Source organism: Leishmania infantum, chromosome 22 (assembly GCF_000002875.2).
Source record: "Leishmania infantum JPCM5 genome chromosome 22".
NCBI lineage: Eukaryota > Euglenozoa > Kinetoplastea > Trypanosomatida > Trypanosomatidae > Leishmania > Leishmania infantum.
Window position 1 is genome coordinate 125,621 of NC_009406.2, and position 20,663 is coordinate 146,283.

Genomic DNA, 20,663 nt, shown 5'->3' on the forward strand with positions numbered 1-20,663 from the left:
CTCAGAGACCCTATCCCACGTATTTGTTTATTCCTTTGTTGCTGCTGTCGAACGGCGTGGCTCCCCCTCGTCGTGTCCTCAGCCTACTCCTCTTCCGCTCTCGTTCTTGGGGAAGGGGGGAGGGGGTGTCTTTTTGTGTATGTGCGTGTGTTTGTTTTGCTCCTTTATAGACAGCTTTAGAGGTACGTAGGTGTGTGCTCCGGATGCGGAGGCAGGTGATCTCCCGCTTCGGCCTGTCAAGTAAAGAACGGAGCGGAGGAGGGAGAGACACGGGGCGGCTTCAGCGTGAGCAAAAAGAGCGGAGGCAAAACAAAACAACGAAACCACTCAAGAAACGAACTCCTTCGCCACGAGTACTCGTGCCCACACAGAGAGAGGTCTGTGCACGTATGTGTGTGTGTGAAACGATTTGCTTGTTTACCTTCTTGAGTGGGGTGGGGCGTGGGAAGGAGGGGTTCGTCACCGGAATGTGGGCCTCGCACCGAAAAAAAGAGAAGCAGCACAGAACAGACACACCCAACAATGAGTGACAATGATTAGAAAGGCGGTTACGACGAAGGTGAAGCTTGTATGGGCCCAGAGAGAGAGCGTGCGCGCCTTCTTTATGGGTGGTACCTCTGCCTTGAGAAGACAGCACGCTGAAGATGTGCAGAAGGACAGAAGAAAGGGGGGAACCAGGACGAGTTTTCACATGACGTGGTGGTGTGTGTATGGAGATGACCGTATGGACGCAGTAGCGGGTGGGTGAGATGCCGGACCAAAAATGAAAGCACCGGCTCACCACAGGGAGCCCAGCGCAGAGTTGGGCGTGCGCCCCCCCCACTCACGTTCTCTTCGTGCGTGGTGCTCTTATCGGCCGCGCTGCCCATCTGCTGTGTTCGCGACGGCACCACACACCACGTGACTCCACGAAATGGCTGATGGGCGCGATAGCCGAGGACGGAGGGAGAAGGTGCGATCTCAGCAGAACCACGACCAACTCGGTTGTAGCGAACAAAGAAACGGCAACGAAGCGAGTTGGTGGCAGTGGAGGTGGTGCTTCAGCACCGCATGGCCGGGCATCTCAACACGACCCGTGAGGCAAGAGCTTCGGTGCAATAAGCGGTGTCCTGTGTGTCTCTAAATCCCACTGAGACGATGAATACGTGCCAAGGATACGAGAAGCTACGGGGAGGGAGGAGTGAAGAGTCGCGTGGTTAGGAGAAAGGGGCATCCGCCGTGGAAAGGGTCCCGAAAGTCAACCGCGCCAGCGCTTCCGCAACAGCAGTCGAAGAGGGCGAGGAAGAGCTGACACACCCGCAAAAAGGGGCGTCGGTGCGTGCACGACAACGACGGCCACAACACAAGTAAACGAGAGAAGGAAAGGTGTGCGTGAATGGATGGGTATGGAGTCCATCACGCAGCACGGACGTCGACGACCGCGCCCCAGCGCGGTGAGTCCAAGAACACGGAAGGAAGTCAGAGAGAAAATAGCGGTGACGCACAGAAACCTTGAGATTCGCATCCGTTGAGGTTGAGGAAACAGGGAAGACGCGAAGAAGCAGGAGGAGCAACCAAAAGGGTGTGGGCGACCTATGCAGACACCCACGTGCGGCATGAGAGAGAATGACAGAGTTTGACACCTGCGCAAGAGCATACCGTGATCTTCGATGCACTACCCAGCAGCTGGAGTCGGCGCATTCTCGCCATTCCTCGAGAGAACAACGAGGAAAGGTAAGGCGCACGTCCACGCAGAAGCATCAGCTTTCTCTCCTTCCCTGCCTCCTGCCCCCTCCCCCAACCACACACGCACACGCGCATGCGCATGCGCACACACGTACACAAACTTGTGCACATACGCGCGTTGCGACCCGTGCGCCAACGACGAGGTCCAGCACCAGACATGCATCTCAAGCGCCGTAGCTCTCCTTACCGGCGTCTGTATCGTCGCTGGCATCACCCTCTTCCTCTGCCGCACTCGCTTCGCGCACCATCGCAGCCTTGCCTGATTCATCGAGTGACATGACCATGACACGCTGCACGGCCGGCGCGCGTGACGCAAGCGGCGCCGCCTTGGCCGGCTTGCGTACCAACTCTGCGTTCGCTGACACCTGTCATGGGGCAGCCATGAATGGCATCCCTAGAGGCGGCGCATGGCCCCGCACCTTTTCGTGCGTGCCGTACATCTTCAGGAACTCTGTGTAGATGTTGTTGTAGTGACGCTCGTTGTCGTGTCGAAGCTGATACGCCTTCAACACGTTGAACATCAGGTGCGACGCCGTAAGAGGGCCAACACCGCCTGGTGTCTTCGTGATTGCCGCGGCAACAGCGGACACCGAATTTATGTCGACGTCGCCGCAGATGCCCTTCTTTCGCGCGCTGCCGCCTGTCTCTGCCGCTGCCTCCTTCTGGCACGTCATCTCCGGTAACTCGTTGACGGCGGCGTCGATCACGATGGCCCCCTCTCGAACAAACGACCGGTCGAACACATTCGCCGCTCCATAAGCCGTGATGAGCACGTCCGCCTGTTGCGCGACATGTCGAATGGTGTCGAGCGAGTTACTGCGACTGCACAACGTGACGGCAAAGCTGCCTGCGCACTGCAGCAGCGCCGCCGTCGGCACCCCCACCACCCTGCTGTTGTTCACGATCACGGCGTGCAGGTCGCGGCGGGGAGGTGCTTGGGTACTCGCGCTGCTCCGTGGGAATTGCTTGCCTTCCGGCGACGACGGGGAAACGATGCCGGCAGTTGCCGACAACGATGGGGACGGAAGCGTTGATGGACCCTCCACTGCAGACATGTCGTTGCTGTGGGCTGCCGGCAACAAGTGCGCGAAGTTTTCCGTGCGGCCGAGATAGGAGAAGAGCACTGTGCGGATGGCGAGGGCGGTGCACGGCACAAAGATGTTGCGCTCATGGAAACGGTGACGCATGGCGCTGTCGCCGCCGCTGGTGGCAGCCGGCAACAGCATCTCCTCAATCATTCCCTGCGCCTGCTGGTCGACGAGCGACGCTGATGCTGCCGAGGATGCCGCGACAAGTGTATGCAGGCGCGACCTCTGATCCTGCAGGCAGAGGCTTCCGGCGTTCAAGGGGTGGAGGCCATCCACGTCCTTGCCTGGGTGGATGTGGAGCAGTGCCGGTCGAGTACGCAGATGAGGTGGCAGCGGCAGCTGGAGAAGGACGGCGTCGACCTCGACGTCGTCGTTGACGGAAGCCAGGGTCCTGTGAAGCTCAACCTGCTGAATGGTAGCGGAAAGATGAACGAGATGCACTTCAATGCCGCACTCCGCGGCGGCGCGCCTCTTGTGGTTGACGTAGCGGATCGCATCGGCACGGTCACCGACGAGCACCACAACCAGGCATGGTGGCCGACGGAGGACTGACGTGCTGGTGCGGATTCGCTGCCGTAGCTCCTTGCTGATCGGCACGCCAGACAGCAACTCTGCTGAGCGCGACCGCCGAAGCGTCAGAGTGGAGAGGGCCATGCTACTCGCGCTAGTAAGAGCGAAAGACGCACTCACAGAAAAAGACCCGCACATGATAAGGAGAAGGCAGGCAGACGGAGTGTGGTGTCGTGTCTGCACTGCAGCAGACGATCACGGATACGCAGCGGCACGACGGTGTTTCGCACCCGCACATCGGTGGGGGCACGTGAAACAGGCGTAGGGGAGGCAGGCAGTGAAAGAAAGAGAGGCCAGTCAAGCGGAGCACCCCACAAACACACACACACACATACACGAAGAGCGATACACACACAGAGCGAGAGAGAGAGACAGGAGAGGATTCGTAGAAATTCGTGACCGCGTGCAGCCTTGCGTGTGTGCGCACCCCGTTTCTTCACGGTTGTTCGGTGCGAAGCAAGAAGAAGGGTCCCACAGGAATGCGAGAGAGAGAGAGGGAAGGCGGCGGCAGTGGCGCACCTCCCATCAAGGACGACACCGAAGGCAGAAGTGATCACGCGTATGCATCGCAGTGACGTCGCGTCTTCGCTCGGACGCAAACACGTTCCCATGCACGACGACCTCCGACAACCCGAGTGCGCAAGTCTGGTGTACCTCTCGGCGGGTTTCTCAGCTATGTCTCGCCTTCCTGGCCGGTTTGTAGGGTTACGTTCTTCGTTCTCTGAGTATCGCAGTGCAGCAGCGGAAGCGGGCGGTCCCTCCTCTGGTGTCGCCTCTGTCCTTCGCTAGGGAGGAGGTGCGAAGCGCGTGCTGAGCCACGCTGGTTTAGGCTGAAAAGAACCCTGCGCGTCCATCAGCCGGCGACGTGGGCATCTGCTACGTTCGCGATGAATAAAAGAGAACGCATATCCTCATCCGTCAGCGCACCGCAGGCGCGCTCGCGCAACCACACCTGAAAGGCATCTGACGACCACAACGAGTGCAGCGAGGGCGCCACCCGGTCAGCTAGGTGCTTGTCGTCGAGAGCTGCCGTGTACTGCGCACCCAGTTCTCGGAGTAGCCGAACAAGAGGTTCGAGAAGAAGGTGTGACAGCCGCGGATGTCTATGGATGCAGTTGAGAGAGCAATACAGTTGATAGTCACCTGCAAAGGCGTTTGGCGACGTAGTCATGCTCCCTGTCATCGCTGTTGCCGTCTTGCCTGCTGTGACGTCACGCGGAATGTCTTGTCGGCCTCCATCCTGTTCCTCTTCATTCTGTGTGTCAAGAGATATGCTGCGTGCTTCAACGTCCTTCAGCTGAGCGGTAATGTGGCTTAGCCGCCGTCGATCTTCGGCGGCCTCGCGCCTAGCCCCTTCTGTCCTGACCTGCGTGGCCGCTGCGTCTAGTTCCAACTGCAACCTTGCGTATCGCGCCTTCTGCGCTACGTAGGTGACCGCCGCCAGTTGCTCGCTCACCTCCCGCTCCGCCGCCTTTGCGCGGGCCAGCTCCTGCGCACGTACCTTCGACACCGCCTCAAGACGTCCCAGCTCTGTCATGAAAGTCTGCAGCTCCTCCGGCAGGGCGTCGTCCGCCAACAGGTGCACACCAGAGGCAGCAGAGTCCATGCCCGCATCCTTTCTCAGCAAGCGACGTAGCAGTGCGCAGGCCGTGCGTGCGGGCGTAAACTGGGGAAAGATATGTGCCTGTATCCGCGGATCTGCCTCTGTATGTGTCTCTTGTTTCCCAGGAAAAGGACCCCACAAGGGGGGATGCCCGACACGCACCATGGAAGAGAGACATGCGTGCATTGTGACGGGCAATCAACGCAGAAAAGACCCCACAAAAAAAGAAAAAAAAACAAAGAAACCAGAGGGACAGTGCAGGAGAGAGAGTAGCACAAGCAGTTTCAGAATGTCAAGAGGGAGCACAGCAGGTGCCGCGACCTCGTCGCGCGGGCGTCGGCAACGTTATGACGGCAGATTGTCGAGTGGCACTGGGCGGGGCGGGTAGTGAAGGGGACGGGGCGACCGCAGCGGAAGCAAGGAGTGGCAGCCGCGACGAGAGCATGGCTCGTGAAGGGCGTCCACGCCGGAGAGGGCACAACGGCTACGTCGTAGCGCGAGAGCCGGGCAACAAAAAGGAGACAACATACAGCAGCGTCACCGCAAACAGTTCGCCGCGCCTACGCCCACACCGCAACGTCTGCCGTACAGCCATCGGGATGAGCCGTCTGCTTTCCCTTTGTCGCCTTCCTTTAGCGTGGGCGCGCGTGTCTTTTCTGTGTATGCATGCGCCGCCGAGTGGGTCGCGTTCCAAATAGCAGGGAGCTGTGCCGCTCGAAACAACAAAGTCGAACAGCAGGCGTCAGAGAGCCCAGACAGTCGAATGTTAAGTACCAGACACGGGGAGAGGCAAGGTGATGCATTGCGCGTATCTGCTCCCGGCCGTTGCACAATCCACGTGCGCCGCCAAGTTGTTGTACATCAGAGATTTTCAAGCTGAAAATCACCAAAATAAAAAAAAGAGCAGCGCTGCAAAAAAGTTTTGTGTGTGGGGGGAGGGGGGTGGCACGGAACCGAAGGAGGCACAAGAACAAATGGACAGACAAGAGAGCAGACGGCAGCACCGCCACACCCCAGCATCGCCCAAACCCCGGAGGCGCAGGGGGTAGAGTTCCTGCGGCCCACCACCGTTCACTGCGGAATTAGCACGCGCGACGCACCGCTCACCCCCATCACTACGCCGCATCAGGTGCGACTACAAGCGCAATGCAGGCAGAAACTCGGCAGTGGCACTGTAGTGTCCCATCGCCATCGCGTTGCGCACGCGCTGCTTGCCCACCTCCGTGATCCCTAGTCCAGCCACTCGCCACCGCTGCGACGGCCGGGAAACGGGGGATGGAGAGACTGTGCGACGGCCGAGTCGGAGCGAGGCCGCAGTGGCACGCGTGTCCTCGCCGCTGGCCACTACAGCCGCCCAGCGCTTGCCCAGTTGCCGAGTACGCTGTGGCATGTATGGGCAGTCTGCCGCACACCGAAACGGGCACCGCTGGTCGGCCATCAAGTCGAGCTTGCTCAGTTCCACGGCACCCTGCTTGGCGTCTGCCTTGCCGCCACCGCCGAACCCAAACGGAGCATCATGAGGCGCCGATCGGCAAGGAAGCGAGATGAAGGACGGAATCCCCATCGCCTCCACCGCGCGTGCCTCCTCCCGGTGCAGAAAGGAGCGCCGCACGTGTTCGGCGTGCGTAAGCCGAAAAAAGGCCTCGTGCAGCAGCACTGGGTACACTTCGGCACGTTGCAGCTGCGCCAGTGACCTGCGCACCGACAACTCCGCCTGCTCATGTGCTTTGCGGCGCTTCTCCTCCTCGGCCATGGTGTCACGCAGCGCGTCCTGCAAAATCTGCAGCTGCCACTGCTGAGCTTGCTGCGCCTCGGCCTGTGCTTGGGCGTTTCGTGTGGCTTGCAGGAAGGCGCAGGATGCCGCAATATCCAGGTAAGCGACGTGACGGCGGATAATGTCGGTGAAGTGCACCAGGGCCTCCTCCACGAGGAGCGTGCGTTGCCGCGTCTCCCGCGCTTGGGTTTGTCGCAGATGTTTGGCGAGGAGGTCAAGGCTGCTGCGCAACACTTCCTCTGTCGGGGACGAGGCGCCGAGGGTGCTATCAGCAAGGTCGCTCCCAGCGATATCTGGGAGACTGCCGACGAGAGACGTCTCCAAAGTGTGGCCCGAGGCTGAGCCGCGGCCACCACCACCGCCGCTGCCCCGTAGCACTGACGGAAGTACCATTGCAAGACTTGGCAAGCGCTGCTGCGATGGATAATTGTAACGGCAAACTTGTGGGCCGCTCTTTCTCGCCGGCACACCAAGCGACGCGTAGAGCAAGGGCAACGCCTCGAAGCGCTCTCTGCGAGCGTGTCGTCGCTGCACACCCTCCCGTTGTGCTGCCGGCCTCGCTCGTTTCGCGTGGGAGCGACTGTGCTGGGGGATGCAGCGGAAAGAAAGGAAAAGGGGGGCGAGGATCGGAGGTATCGAGCAGGGCACGTATGGTTGCTCGCACTGCCCGCTAAATTCCTTCGCTTGAGAGCGGTGGAGCGTGAAGGAAGCCGGCGCGGCAAAAAAAATACGCACGGCACAGGACGGCGAAGAGCAGCGCCCGGGTCACTCGCACAAAGCGATGGCGAGAGAAAGGAAGGATGCCATCCACGAGGGAGCGAGGCGTGTGGGGGAGGGGGAGGAGGAGGAGGAGGAGGGGATTGGTAAAGACGCAATAGGGCAGAGAACGCAAACCCCGACGACAGGCAGCGGTTGGACAACAGTGGCACGGTAGGGATGGTAGTTCTGGTGGCCAGAATCACGTAGCGGAGCAGGGCCCCGTCTTCGCCACCCATCGCTTGCGGGAGAGCCCTAAAGATCTCTCTCGCTCTCTCTGCTCTGTGGGTGTTTATCTGGTCGCACACCTTCTCCTCGAACGATACTGTACACTTGCCTTCATATCCTTCGGGCACACACTCCGACGCGCGCGCTGGGACTGCCCTCTTTACGTGGCGCACAAGAGTTCTACAAACGCCTCCAGAGTGAGGTGGGCATCCGCCGCTGTGGTGGTTGCCTTCGCAGCCAGAAGCTGGTGTAGCGCGCGTCCCTCCCATAACTTGAGCCGCTGCGCATGAACGTTCCACGCGATGCGGCCCAGGTGTGCTGCATCAATCGGAAGCGTGTCGGGCGTCGGCTCGCCCGGTGAGCCGGCAGCGAGGCAGAAGGCACGGTAGATCTCTTCCATGGAACCATACAAGAAGGCCACCCGCGCGTCATTAGCAAGGGAAGGGTGATGCGCCGCCCTCATCGCAGCGGTGCGGCTCCCGATGGCGTCGGTCGTGGGCGTGAGGGGCGCCGTGCTCGATGAAGGTCGTTGGCGAGCCGCAACAAGCCACGTCGACGCGTCCTCTTCACGGTCACGGCTGTCAAGCGTTGATGCCACTTCTGCCTGCGTCTCGCCGCCGCACAAGACGTCGATGATGGCGTGCACCTCATTGAGCGTGGGTCCGAGGTACATCGGGTCCAAGCAACGACCACTTTGCTTCGCTGAAGCGGGCGCCGTCACGAGCGACGGGGGAGGCACCCACAGTCGCCCCGTCACGCTCTCGAACGCCCTCTTCACTTGCGAGGCCGACAGGTGATCGACGGCAATGGCAAAGCCATGCTGTGATAAGCTCGACGGGGATGGAAAAACGCTACGGAGAAGCGGCCGGAGCTGCTCAATGGCAATCCGCCCATTTGCCTCCATATCCCACGGACCGAAGAGCTCGGTGGCCTGCAGCTTTTTGGCTGCAAGCAGCGCATCGAGGAAGGACGATGCGTCTTTCATGAGAGTGCAGCGGGAATCACCTTCACAACTGCTACTGAAAAGCAAGACGGTGTATCACGTTCGGCCTGTGACACAAGCACGGCGCGTTGGTGGCTTACGCGCGCGCGTTTATAGATGTGTTTGTGTGCAGAGCTGCCTGACCTCTACCTGCTGCGTATCTGCGCATGCCCATGACACGCTGAAAATGAACAGTGGTAGGGCCGTAGCGGTTGTAGTGAGGGGGGAGGGAGGAGTCAATGTAGAGAGAGAGCGCGAGAGGTGCGGAGACGGAGGCCGCGGGTACAGCGCGGGGCTTCGCCATGGCTGGCAGAAGACTCCTACACCCGAAGTCTCTGCATGAGCGGGATGCGCTCCTGCATTCAGGGCCACTGGCCTTTTCCTCTCTTTGATGCTGTGAAGGCGTGCACTTCGAGACGCGCTCGCATCGCCCTATGTATCACCCCATCGCAGGCCGCGAGTCGGCAGACTCTCCGTTCGTCGCCCATGTGACGCTCGAAGAGCTGAAACCCGTGCAAGAGGAAGCGTGCGGCTCCGTGGTGTCACTCGTCTTCATTCGGTGTCGTTTCTCTCTTAAACACAAAACAATGGCGCGCCTCTGGGCATCATCGACACCTGCATCGTCCACATTTTCCGTGTTGACCGCGTTGCGGGCGTTGACACCGTTGCGCGAACACACGCAAACAACGCTGGCGGAGGAAACAGATGGTGCGGGCGCTCCGCCATTAGCGCGCACACACGTCTGCTTTCATGTTCATTTTCTTTGGACTGGCTAAGCCGTTCGCATGAATGGGTTCTCGTTCGTCGTGAAGTCCGCGCTACGCCCTTTCGTGACTTGTCGTCCAAAGGTACGCCAGCCACGAGGAGAGGAGCGTGAGCTCTTCAGCAGTCAGCAGCGTCTCACCCACGCGGCGCAGCGTCTCGGCGTCCTGAAGCTTGGCGCATGCGACCATCACCTGCCCCAGCGCTGTCTGGCGCAAGCCTGCGTCCGTCTCTAACTCGCTAACGCTGTTTGCGAAGATGTTCTTTAGGCGTGAGCCACCATCCTTCGCACGGCAGCGCCGCAGCACCTGCACCAGCAAGTCCTCGCTGGTTGGCTGCATCGTGTGGCTGGCAATCACGGCCGCCTGCACCCACGCCGCCACACAGTCTTCTATCTCCAACAGTCGCTGCACCGCCGCTTGTGGGCCGAGCGTGACGTTATTGTAGTCAGGTGCGAGGAACTCCTGCTGGGCCGCCACAATCGACTCCGATAGCTCCACATCGTTGAAGCGGCTCGACGGTGCCGCCCCGGTCGCCACCCACGCCAGGCGCGCCATCGCATTGCACCGGCTGCGGTGTTGGAGCTGGTCCTCCCCGTACGGGATGTAGGGGGGGCTGGCCTGTCCCTCGGCGGTTAGGGCGTCATAGCGGCCTGGGTCGGCGAGCCACAGCAAGTGCGGCGCTTGCGCTTCCAGGAAGCTGTTCCGCCGAGTGCGTGCGTCAGGACAGCCAGGCAGCACGGCAGGCAGACTCAGCAGCTCCCACTCACGGCGCTGCTCCCAGAGCGTTTGAAGCGCAGCGTCGAGGGCAAGGGTGCTCTGCTGACAGTAGCACTGCAGTCGCTCGTACTGCTCCGGGCAACTCACGGGGTCGCCGATCGGCGTGGAAAGCGCAAAAATCATGAGGATCGGCATTGCGTCGAAGCGCAGCGCCAGCGTCTCGCACACGCCCAGAACGCGCCGCCCAATTTCCGCGCAGCCGCGAGACGCGGTGGGGGCACCGTACGGGTAGCCGACCGGCCCAGTGAGGAACGGCTCGCGGAGGAGGGTGTTCGTCACGGCTGAGGCGACAAAACGGTTGTCGTGGTGAAGGCTGTTAGCCAGCGAAAAGTACAGCAGGTATGCGATAACGTCCAACATGTCACACTTGTGGTGCAGCGTGAGCGAGGTAAACGCGACTCCGCTTGCCGCGCGCGCTGCGCCGTCGCCGGCGTTGGCGGGGCCGTCACTGCTGTCGTTAAGGTTACTGGACGCTACATCGCAGACGTCCGCCAGAATGTTCGACAGCTGCACACATGCCTGTGAGAAGCACAGCGCAACACCGCTCACGGGATCGCTGGAGGCGGTCCACGTGCACGCCAGCACACCCTTAGAAATGTCGCACACCTTCCGCACGTCCTCACGCGATTCAACGATGGTCTGCGCAACGACCACGTAGATGCAACCCGCCGCGTAGCACTCGGCAAACTTTTCTTCCAGTGGCAGCGAGACAGTCTGCCGCACCTCGGTCATGTACACGACAAGGAAGTGAAGCAGTCGCACGAGGTTCAACGGGTTCGCAAAGCAAATCTCAGAGGCTGTCAACCCCTCCACGCTGCCTTGCAGACGGGCGGAGACACCACTCGCTGCCGCCTTCTGCTCTGCCCGGATGGCCTCCGCCACTGCCACAATGGCGCGCCGCATGATCTGCTGGCAACGCGCCATCTGCTCTGTGCTCTTCACCAGCCGCGGAGCCGCCGGCGCGCTCGACGCGTCGTTAACGACGCCCTGGGTGTTGTAATGACGAGAGGGACGGCGCTGCAGCAGGTAGGCACTGCCGCTGCTCAGCGCCGTCTCGAGCATGGCGCTGAAGGGAGGCAGAACCCGCTGTGTCACGCAATCTTCGCTGGAGTCGAAAGAGTGCTCCACCTTCAGCCCCACATTCTGCATGCTGCGCAGCGCACACAAGGACATGAGCGCCTCTTGCACCGACAGCAACTGCGCCATGGTCGCATGCGAAAGCTGCATGCGCACCTGCTCGTGGCGCAGGACGGCCATAACGAAGGAGCGGTGCGCCTGCTGCTGGAACGTGAGCTGGCGTGTGACTCGCAGTACAATGTTCTCATCCTCAGTGTTCAGGTTTCGACGGGCCCAGTTGCCGGTGCCGTGGCGCCACTGGTGCTGCAAGTTCGTCGAGGACGAGAGCGACTCACTTGCGTAAAGCACCGCACTGTCCAAAGAAAGCTTGGAGTCGGTGCGGACTGCATCAAGGATGCTCCTCAACTCTGCCTCGCCGGAGTTGTCGCCGTCGTGCACACGTCTGGGACCGTCGCCACTGGCAGCGTGCGTCATGCGGCCCGCCAGGACGTCTCTCACGGTTAGGTGTGGGCCGCGAGCGTCGAGGGTGACGAGGCTCCCGTCATCCCGCAACAGCGACGCCACGGGCTGCTCAAGGTGGCCGAAGCAGACGGTGTCCTCGCTAGAGCACGGCTGCCGCACCCCGACTTGATTGTTCACGCGCAGCACGTACGCGCCGACGCTAATGAGGACCTCGCGGTGGTTGTCACAAGAGAACAGCTTGATGTGGTGGCGCGGCAGGTGCGCGGCGGCGCTGACTACGTCCGCGACGGCGTTCAGCACGACATAATTCACGACCTTTCCGAGAGAGGCATCCAGCGTCACGAGCCACAGCGCTGGGAGCGGCTGCGCCGAGCTGCTGCGAACGTAGTAGAGAACGCACACCTTGTGCTGGCTTTCCGTGCAGGAAACGACCTGGCCTCTGCGCCCCAGCGACGCTGGGAGCGACGTGGCCCACTTAATAGAAATGCATGGCCGCCGTCCTGCCCCTTCCACCGCCGGTGGCACCGGACTGAAAGCGAGCAGGAAGACCTCACCTGAAGCGCTGATCGCCAATACCTGCTCAGGGTAGTGGCAGCGCAGCTGCACGTGTGTAAAGGCAAGTGGGCTGTCACCGAGCTGCCCGTTGCCGACCGCCGAAAGTGGCCACACAGGCGACGCACTTGCGGCACTGCCAGTGCCTGTCCCGTCATCCTCTCGATCGCAGCTCGGGTTGTTTCCGCCGGCGACCAAGCACTTGAGTGAGTGCCACAGCCAGCTGGAAGTGTTTGGAGAAGCAATAGGGCGCCCTGTGTCCGAGTACTCGTTCGACACCAGCTGCTGACTCTCTTCCTCTGCACAATCAGTGAACAGGGTGTCCGCGCTCGTCTCCGTGTCGCCGCCGCCACTGCTGCGTTGAGGCAGGTTGTTGTGCCCTCCGCGTGCCCATCGAAAGGACGCCGGGTCACGCCGATCGAACTTCATTGTCGTGTGCGCGCCGTCGTACTTGAGATCCACGACAATCACCCCAGCCGTCGTCCCCAGCACCGTCACAATCACCGCTTCTGCATTAACCCAGCGCCGCGTGCAGACAAAACTCGACGCTGTCATGCCAGTGTCGTCGTCGAGCATTTGCACCTCGATGCTGTGGTCGAGACTAGAGATGGCACCGCGCTCGCTGCAAAACGCAAGCGACTCCTCCTCGCCACCCATCTCACTCACAAACAGCGGCAGTCCCTCCTTGGCGGCTGCAAAGTACGGTATCTCTGCAAGCCGTGGCGCCGCCGTCTGCCACCCTGGCCGGCTCACGTTCCAGAGGCGCAGCAGCTTCGTGTTTTCGTCGACCAGCCAGCACATGTGCGTGCCGGCACCGGAGAGAAAGCTCGAAGCCGGCACCGTGCATCCGCTCGCGGCATCGAAGAGCACTGCGCCATCGAGAGAGGTCGGCGACGCCTCGGCGAGTCCGCTGTCCGCCTCGGTGGCGCGCTTGTAGACGTACGGCGCCGCTGAGCTGCTCGTCATCGTTAGCCGCTGTGTCCGTGGCACCTTTGCCGGTGGTGCGAAGAACATTTTCTGTTCAGTTGGTGCCGTTTCGGAGGACCGCTCAGCGGGGGAGAGCAGACGAGCAACGACAGGAAACGCCTACGCACACAAAAAAGCAAACAAAAACGACTGCAACGTGGACGACGCACGCGACACGCGAGGGCGAGCGAGCAACTCGCCGGTCGTCGAGGAGAGACGAGGACAGGAGTGCGAGAGACAGGAGAGGTGCGCAGCAGCGGAAGAGAGCCAAGTGGAAGGGAAGAGCCCCACGCCAGCATATGCGCGCGAATGCTCGACGCACGCACCGATCAGAAAGAGGGACGGGGGACGGCACAATGACATCTTGTTCGGCCACTGATTGCTGCTGCTGTTTTTTTTTTTTACGCTCTTGCGCTGTATGTGCTCAGGGTTCCTCTGAAGTGTAAGAGCGACTGGAATCGCGTAGACGAGGAAGGAGAGTCACCTGGGCGCACACGAGAGAGGGAGGAGGTAGGGAGTAGCGCATCACGCAAACGTCGACGAGAGGCAACGTGCTGTGATGAAACGCGCCCTCCGCGGTCAACCCCCCCCCCTGCACGCACACAAACAGACGAAACGAAGGAGATATAAAGGCAGGAAGCACTCACAAAGGGCGACAGCGCCTGGCACACACACACAGGCACAGACAGAGACCACACGACAACACAAATTCAATATGCCACGACTGGGCCAACAACGAGCTGCTGAGAGACGAAACCTTATCCAACGAAAGAGAGAAAAGCCGGAGATGGCGGGAGAAGAGGAGGGGGTCAACATCGAAATTGAGGAGCCGGCCTGAACGCATCGACATACATACAAGCGCTCAACGTGTACAGACGCAGCCCTCATCTATCGCGCCCAACATTGCGCCGCAGAGATCCTGCTTTCAGTGCCTAGAGGAAGGCGAGGCAAGCTTGTCGTTCACTTCCAGGGGCACAAGTCAGCACACGAAAGACGGTAAAGAGAGCGACGCCTCTCACCGTGTAAAGCTGCGCCAGCCAACGGCGTGCATGCACCCGCAAAGGGATGCCAACGCGCAGAGCCACATGTGCGCTAGCCAAGGCCCTCACGAGGAGTTCTCGTCTTCGTCTGTGAGCATGGCCTTCAGCATGCGCTCTAGCGGCAGCGTCCACCGAGCATCCAGGCTGTGGCTGAGAAGCATTTCGTGCAGCTTCGGCGCGTCCTCTGTTGGGTTGAACCCATCCACCTCTTCCCACTCGAGTGGGCAGCACAAGGAGGCCGTGCCGGGATGCACGCAAAAGGGAAGCTTCAGCAGGTGATCACGCCGCGTACTCACGTGCTCGTCAAGGCGCGGATACATGAGAAGAAGCTGCACGGCGTGCAAAATATCTGTGGCCTCCTGTTCCGAGCCGAGGGCGCGCAGGTAGGTTGCCCAGTCCAGCACGTTGCCTTGCTGGAAGTGCACGTGCTGCTGGAACCGGTTCAAGGCGTCGCGACGGCCGAGCTTCAGCACAGCCGATGTAGCGTCATGCACGATGTAGGCAGCCTTGGGATGATGCTGAATGTTGTTGGGGTTGTCGCTCGAGGACGCTACGAAAAGCGCAGTGAAGGCGCGGTCGAGCTGTGTGCGCAACACGTGGCGGATTGTTGGGTGGATGAGGCGGTGGTTCGCCAGATCGGCCACGATGGTGCTGCGGAGTGTCTTGGGTGCGACGACAGTCAAATACCCGACCAACGCCGTTCGCTCATCGTTTGTCATGCGCCTGGCACGCCGGTCGCACACCCACAAGTGAATACCGCGCCGACCCGAGAACACGGGCAGGATGTACTTGAAGCCAAAGTCGTCGCGCAGCAAAGTGTGCAGCACGTGCGCCGCGCACGACATCCACGCCCAGCAGTAGGAGCAGATGCTCTTGCCAGAGCAGCAGGACCGCACATTGTCGTAGTCTGACATGTCTATGTCGAACACGAGCTCCCGCTCCACCGGGAAGACGTTCGCGAGGCCTTGCTTCTGGTTTGGTCGGATGTTGTACACGGCGCCCACGTCGATTTTCTCTGGAAAGCAGCGCACCAGCTCGGCGCGCAGCTCCTCGGCACTTCGGTAGCTCCGAAAACGTGTAAAGATGTCGCCGATGAGGGTGAAGCAGAACTCGCGGCGTGCCAGATAGCCCTCCGCGGCAGCAGCCCCCTTCCCATCCAGCCACTCCTTGTCATCATCAGCGCCTGAGGCAGCACCCACGGCATTGCACGGCTCCGCCTTCATGCCGAGCGCATGGAGTACCCCGTCCTTACTCTCCTCTCCGGACACCGCCGTCTGCTCACCTTTCACCCTCGCCACGGAAGAGCCCGCAGAAAGACGTGGCTGGCTGAGCCGGTACGATAACCATTGGGTGATAAGCTCAACGGGGTAGACGTGCGCATAAAACTCGCGCAACGAGTTTTCGTTTATGGCCTGCATGGCGGCAAGGAAAAGACCAGCGCCTGCACACACACACACAAACGCCCGGGACGTGCACGCACGCGCGCACAGAGACACGCGCAGGAACGACAGCAACAGAAAAAAATAAGAAAGGGAGACAAGAGCACAGTAAGCAGGCTGGTGGCGGTGGTGATGGCTGTGATTGATGGCAGGCTGCCTTCTACGCGTGTGTGCCTGTATATGTGTGTGCTTCTATGGATGTACCTCTGTCCAGTATGTGTTCTATGCTTGGCCTGTGTGATCCTGCGAGCAAGCAAGCCCGCTGCTCTCAGCCCAAAAAGAGCCGGGGCCCCACACTTGCGAGCGAACGTGACACGCAGAGAGTCCACCGACAACGAGTGTTCGTCGCTGAACGCGCGGCGGCCTTCTTGTTGCTGGCTTTGCTCGTCCGCGTGCCCCTGTTTACCGTCGGTTGCGTTTTCTATCGTTCGCGCTGTGCCACCGGCCGCGTTTATCTTTTTTTTTCGTACTGAGCTTCGCAACTCCACGTCGCGCATCCGAGAGGCCCCAGCTGTCGTTCGCGCGCGCAGATCGCCGCAAGTCCTCGCGACACGCAAGGGCCACCCACCAGAAAAACGCAAGCACGCGCGCACCGCAATTGAGCCCATGTGGCGGAGCCCAACCCCCACTCCCACCCCCATCCTCACCGAAAACATACGTCAGCAAATAAAAAAAAGATGGAAACGTGCAGACAAGTGATAGAAGCTGCGCGCACTCTCATACGCACTGACGCGGCTCGGTGCTGATGATGTGCTCTGGCGAACTGAGCCGTGCCGCTCCCTCCTCCCCACCGGAGGCGTGCATGATTGGAGTCGGCACACATGTATGATGTGTCGGCGAAGGCGAGAGAGAAAGGAGGAGGGGCAAGGAAGCACGGGAGTCGATACCCCTGCAACGGCGGCACGTGTGTGCCCCTCGCTCTCCGTTTGTGTCTGTGTTTCTTCAATGCGAACGTCCATCAAGTACTGCGAGAGCCACGATGAGGGTGAGGAGCATAGGTATACGAAAGGGGGACCGTAACCAGCTCCATAGGAGCTGACGACACAACAACTCTCTCAATCTATTACCACCACCACCCCTCAAAAGACAAAATGGATACGACGACCCGGCATAGCCCCCCTTCCCTCCTATATCCCTCCCATCTCCCTCCCCATACACACGGCTCGCCGAGGTGCATCACCAACAGAAGCAGCCGTGAGGGAAAACAAAAGGGGAGGAGGAGGAGAGCGAGAGTGAGAGTGAGCGCATGTCAGAAGTGTTCTGCATGCGCGGGCGTCGCGCTGTCCATTCGCGGTGGGCACGGAGGAGGTAAACAATGAGGGGATAAGGAAAAAAAAACAGAAGAAAGTCAGTAGCGTACATCGGTGTCACGGTCGAGACGAGTCTTTCAGGGACGACGAGAGATGCGCAGCGGTAAAGCAAGCACCCACGTCGAAGGAAGGAGGCGCGAGGCAGGTACCGTGGGAAACGCAGGGACACGGACGTGCATGTTCCTCTTTGGGTGTACAGAAGCACGCGTGCCCCCCTCCTCAACTCCGGCACGCTCCCTCGTCTTTCAGACGCGGCTGCTAACGGAAGTTCACCGGGGCCTTCTGAGACACGTCATACAACACGCGCTCCTTGTAGAGTGCCCATTTGTACAGCTTCTCGTACTCGGCAAAGACATGTCGGTAGCCGGCGTACTCGCGGTGGACGTGGTCGCGCATGCGTTGCTCCACCACACCAACCAACGCTTCGTCCGCGGCACGCGGAAGCAGCACATAGAGCGATGACGCTTGCTGGGCAACCACAGTGGCCTTGTGACGTCTGAAGAGAGAGCTATTAGCGCCGCGACCCGAGGCATGATCGGTCACATCACGAGAACACTGTCCGTCCGTGTCACGACGTCTGCCATCTTGGCTGGACCGTGCGGTAGGCTGAGCCAGCGTGCTCTGCCAGTACGCTGCCGTCCATTCGGCGTCCATCGAGGCTACGTGGTCAGGGTCCTCGTTGAGGTAGGCCAGATCGCCACAATAGTCACCGCGCCGCAGCTGCGCCACCTCCATGCTGTCCGTCGCCGGCAGCGGCGACAGTGGCGGGCAAATGCCGGTGGCGGGCGTCAACGCGCGCACGAGTTGCATCTGCTCGGAGAAGAGCCTTTGCTGGTCCTGCGACCAAATGCGGCGGACAACGGCGAGGCCACCGTCGAGAATGAAGTAGATGGCACACTCCTTCACTGGGGTGAGTCCTTCGCGAAACAAAACCGTATGCGTGGGGATGCGAATGGGAATCAAGTTCCGCGCCGTTGTATCGAGAAGAGACGCGATAGACGGGACGGCGGCCTCCGCCACCGTAGCAGCTGCGTGGCCTTGCGGCCCCTGCTCCTCCTGTGCTTCACCCACATCAGTGACGGTGGCGCGCGTCATCCCCATGGCACTGTCGTCAGGGTTGAAGAGGGGAACGCGCAGCTCGTGCGCGAGAAATCGTCGCTGCGCGCGGAGCACCGCCTCGTTGGCACGGCGGCACACGCGCCGCAAGCGCGCCGCCACCTCGGGAGGTCGCCCCTCGGAACTCACTATCAGCAGCGTAATCGTCTCGGACGTCACGTACTGCGCCCAAGGCGGTAAGGCACCCCAGATCAGAGCATATCCCATGGCATCTCCCGGCTGAAGCTCATAGCTCTGCCACAGCGGCGTCTGTGTCGAATCCTCCATCAGACCGCGCTCACGAGGCCACTCGAGGTGGCAGTGTCCGCTCAGCAGCACTAAAGCAAAGGCTCCGTCGCCGTTGAGCGTGTCGTCGTCCGGAAAGAAGAGCGGCGCCGTAGTGATGCCGGTGGCAGGTACTCTCGTCAACCCTACCGTAGACTGCCCCTGCGATCTCTGGGCACTGCGCCTTGTCGTCGCCTTCACCGTGATCGGCGGCAGTGCGTCGTCCATGTGAAGACCAACGACGTTTTCTGTGCGCTCTGATGGCAGCGATGGTGGCTCACCGCGGCCCATTTGCTCCCTGAAGCACTGGAAGAGTTGCGCTGCAGGCATCGTCCAAACTCCCTGCGGCCGCTCCTGCTCCTCCTCGTCATCAAGCAACGGCGGTGTGAGCAACGCATCCAGCGACAGCGGCGGCCTATCGGCAGGCGTCTTTACCATCGCCTCAGCGGCGGCACCCGTTCTACTTGGCAAGCGAGCCGCATGACCAGCGGCACATTTTCGCAGGAGAACCTTGCCGGCGCCCGTCACCTCCATTACTTCCATTGTTTCGGCCAGCGTCAGCAAGTCGTCGTCCAGCAGAGGTGCGAAGAGGGCGAGAGAGCGCAGCAGGCGCAGCGAAAGGTGAACGTCCTCCTCGGCGCGGTACGCGATCGGTAGCTGCAGTGACTGCCGGACGCGGCGCCACTCGCGCAAGCCGCCGATGCATTCATCTGTCAACAGCGTGGACGGCGCAGCTTGCAGCTCTTCCTCCTTGCGCGCGCTGGATGAACACAATGGCGCTTCAAGATTCGCCGCAGTCGCAAGCGAGTTGATGGTTGGCGCCGCGCCTGGAGGTGCGTCTAAAGGCGGTCGCCGAGGAGTGACCGCAGACCGTGTATGGGAGGACGAGGCCTTGGTGGCGCAAGAAGCACCGGTGCGAGTCGACACCTGCCATGCTGGTGCCTTCCCTGTGTCTTTGGTCTTATGGTTGGCTGCTCCTGGTGGGTCGATACCCAGAAGTTGCGAGAGAGGCGGCAGGGCGGCCACCTGCTCCGCCACCGTGAGGCTGCTCAGCGTGGGCATCCCAGGTGCGCGCGGCGTCTCCAGGAGTCTCAAGATATCGTTGCTCGGAGGTTCCCTTCATCTATATACAGATATATATTAATGGAGAGAGGTTAGCGGGGAGGGGGGCACCAAACTAGAGGAAGCGCAACAAGACGTGTGAGGGTGTGAGCCGGTGTGCCCCCGGGGGTTAGGCGATGTGAGCGCCGTTTCTATACGAGGAAAGAGGGATACACAAGGTGCTCAGATGATGGGGGAGAGGGGACAACTATGTATGCGCGCATTTAGCGATGCCTGGAGAATGTCGAGCACAGCACAAGCAGTAAGAGACAGAAAGCGCTGAGGGTAGTGATGAGGAAAGCGGGAGGTGATGCGAGAGAGTATGAGGAAAAAAAACGGACCCATGACTGAATAACGGCCGCCTCTAACTTCCTGTCATATCGATACACATCGCCCAAGCGGCTCTGCCGCATCGCTTTCTCCACAAAGGGAGCGTCACGTTCGTGTCTAAATAATAAAAAAAGGAAAAAGATGCGTTCCGTCTCGATGCATGAGCGCGGGTGCGCCTGCGCGTCGCAGGTATGTATTCCGTAGATTCGATGTGTACCAGGAAGAAGCACCTCACCACCAACGTTTTCTTTTACGTAGAACACGGCTAACGTTCTTCGGTTTGTTTTCGCTTGTCGCACCTCGGGTAAGCGTGGCGACGAGAGGAACGAAGAGGCGCGCGCTCCCCTGTTGGTCGTGTGCCATCCAGCGACTCGCTCCCTCGCGCACTTACACATTCCGCTCATTCCCCTTCTGGCTTGACTTACTTTTTCCTTTCGTCTGTGGCAACACTGCCTCGAACTCGCCATCACCATCACCATTACCGCCGGCCCGGCTATAGACTAAACATCAGCGGAGTAAGGATGCATACAAAATACTTTGCTGTCAAGCAGACGGGCACAAAAGAGCGCACCTCTCCGCCTTATCATCTCCCCGCTCGTGCTGCGTTGCAATATTGAGACGAAGAGAAGGAGGGGAAGGGGAGGCATAAATGGCGTTTGTGGGTTTGCATGCTAGTGACCGGATCTCGGTATTCTTTTTTTTTTGCAACAGAAGACTGCCGCGAGGGAAGCGAGGGTCG

The 20,663-nt window shown here is 60.5% G+C and overlaps 7 protein-coding genes across 7 annotated transcripts; all 7 read right to left on the minus strand.

The window, feature by feature from the left end:
- Positions 1–2,093: 2,093 nt before the first annotated feature.
- Positions 2,094–3,521, minus strand: LINJ_22_0220 (methylenetetrahydrofolate dehydrogenase-like protein; the record flags this gene model as incomplete). The annotated part of the gene is made up of 1 exon (XM_001465516.1): positions 2,094–3,521. The coding sequence occupies one exon, from the start codon at positions 3,519–3,521 to the stop codon at positions 2,094–2,096; it is 1,428 nt and encodes a 475-aa protein (XP_001465553.1).
- Positions 3,522–4,236: 715 nt separating this feature from the next.
- Positions 4,237–4,989, minus strand: LINJ_22_0230 (hypothetical protein, unknown function; the record flags this gene model as incomplete). Its single annotated transcript, XM_001465517.1, has 1 exon — positions 4,237–4,989. The coding sequence occupies one exon, from the start codon at positions 4,987–4,989 to the stop codon at positions 4,237–4,239; it is 753 nt and encodes a 250-aa protein (XP_001465554.1).
- Positions 4,990–6,121: 1,132 nt separating this feature from the next.
- On the minus strand, positions 6,122–7,153 carry LINJ_22_0240 (conserved hypothetical protein; the record flags this gene model as incomplete). Its single annotated transcript, XM_001465518.1, has 1 exon — positions 6,122–7,153. The coding sequence occupies one exon, from the start codon at positions 7,151–7,153 to the stop codon at positions 6,122–6,124; it is 1,032 nt and encodes a 343-aa protein (XP_001465555.1).
- Positions 7,154–7,904: 751 nt separating this feature from the next.
- LINJ_22_0250 (hypothetical protein, unknown function) lies at positions 7,905–8,729 on the minus strand (the record flags this gene model as incomplete). Its single annotated transcript, XM_001465519.1, has 1 exon — positions 7,905–8,729. The coding sequence occupies one exon, from the start codon at positions 8,727–8,729 to the stop codon at positions 7,905–7,907; it is 825 nt and encodes a 274-aa protein (XP_001465556.1).
- An 815-nt stretch (positions 8,730–9,544) lies between these two features.
- Positions 9,545–13,372, minus strand: LINJ_22_0260 (conserved hypothetical protein; the record flags this gene model as incomplete). Its single annotated transcript, XM_001465520.1, has 1 exon — positions 9,545–13,372. One exon carries the CDS (start codon positions 13,370–13,372, stop codon positions 9,545–9,547), a length of 3,828 nt encoding a protein of 1,275 aa, XP_001465557.1.
- Positions 13,373–14,429: 1,057 nt separating this feature from the next.
- Positions 14,430–15,782, minus strand: LINJ_22_0270 (putative DNA primase small subunit; the record flags this gene model as incomplete). The annotated part of the gene is made up of 1 exon (XM_001465521.1): positions 14,430–15,782. The coding sequence occupies one exon, from the start codon at positions 15,780–15,782 to the stop codon at positions 14,430–14,432; it is 1,353 nt and encodes a 450-aa protein (XP_001465558.1).
- A 1,589-nt stretch (positions 15,783–17,371) lies between these two features.
- LINJ_22_0280 (conserved hypothetical protein) lies at positions 17,372–19,555 on the minus strand (the record flags this gene model as incomplete). Its single annotated transcript, XM_001465522.1, has 1 exon — positions 17,372–19,555. One exon carries the CDS (start codon positions 19,553–19,555, stop codon positions 17,372–17,374), a length of 2,184 nt encoding a protein of 727 aa, XP_001465559.1.
- Between the last annotated feature and the right edge of the window lie 1,108 nt (positions 19,556–20,663).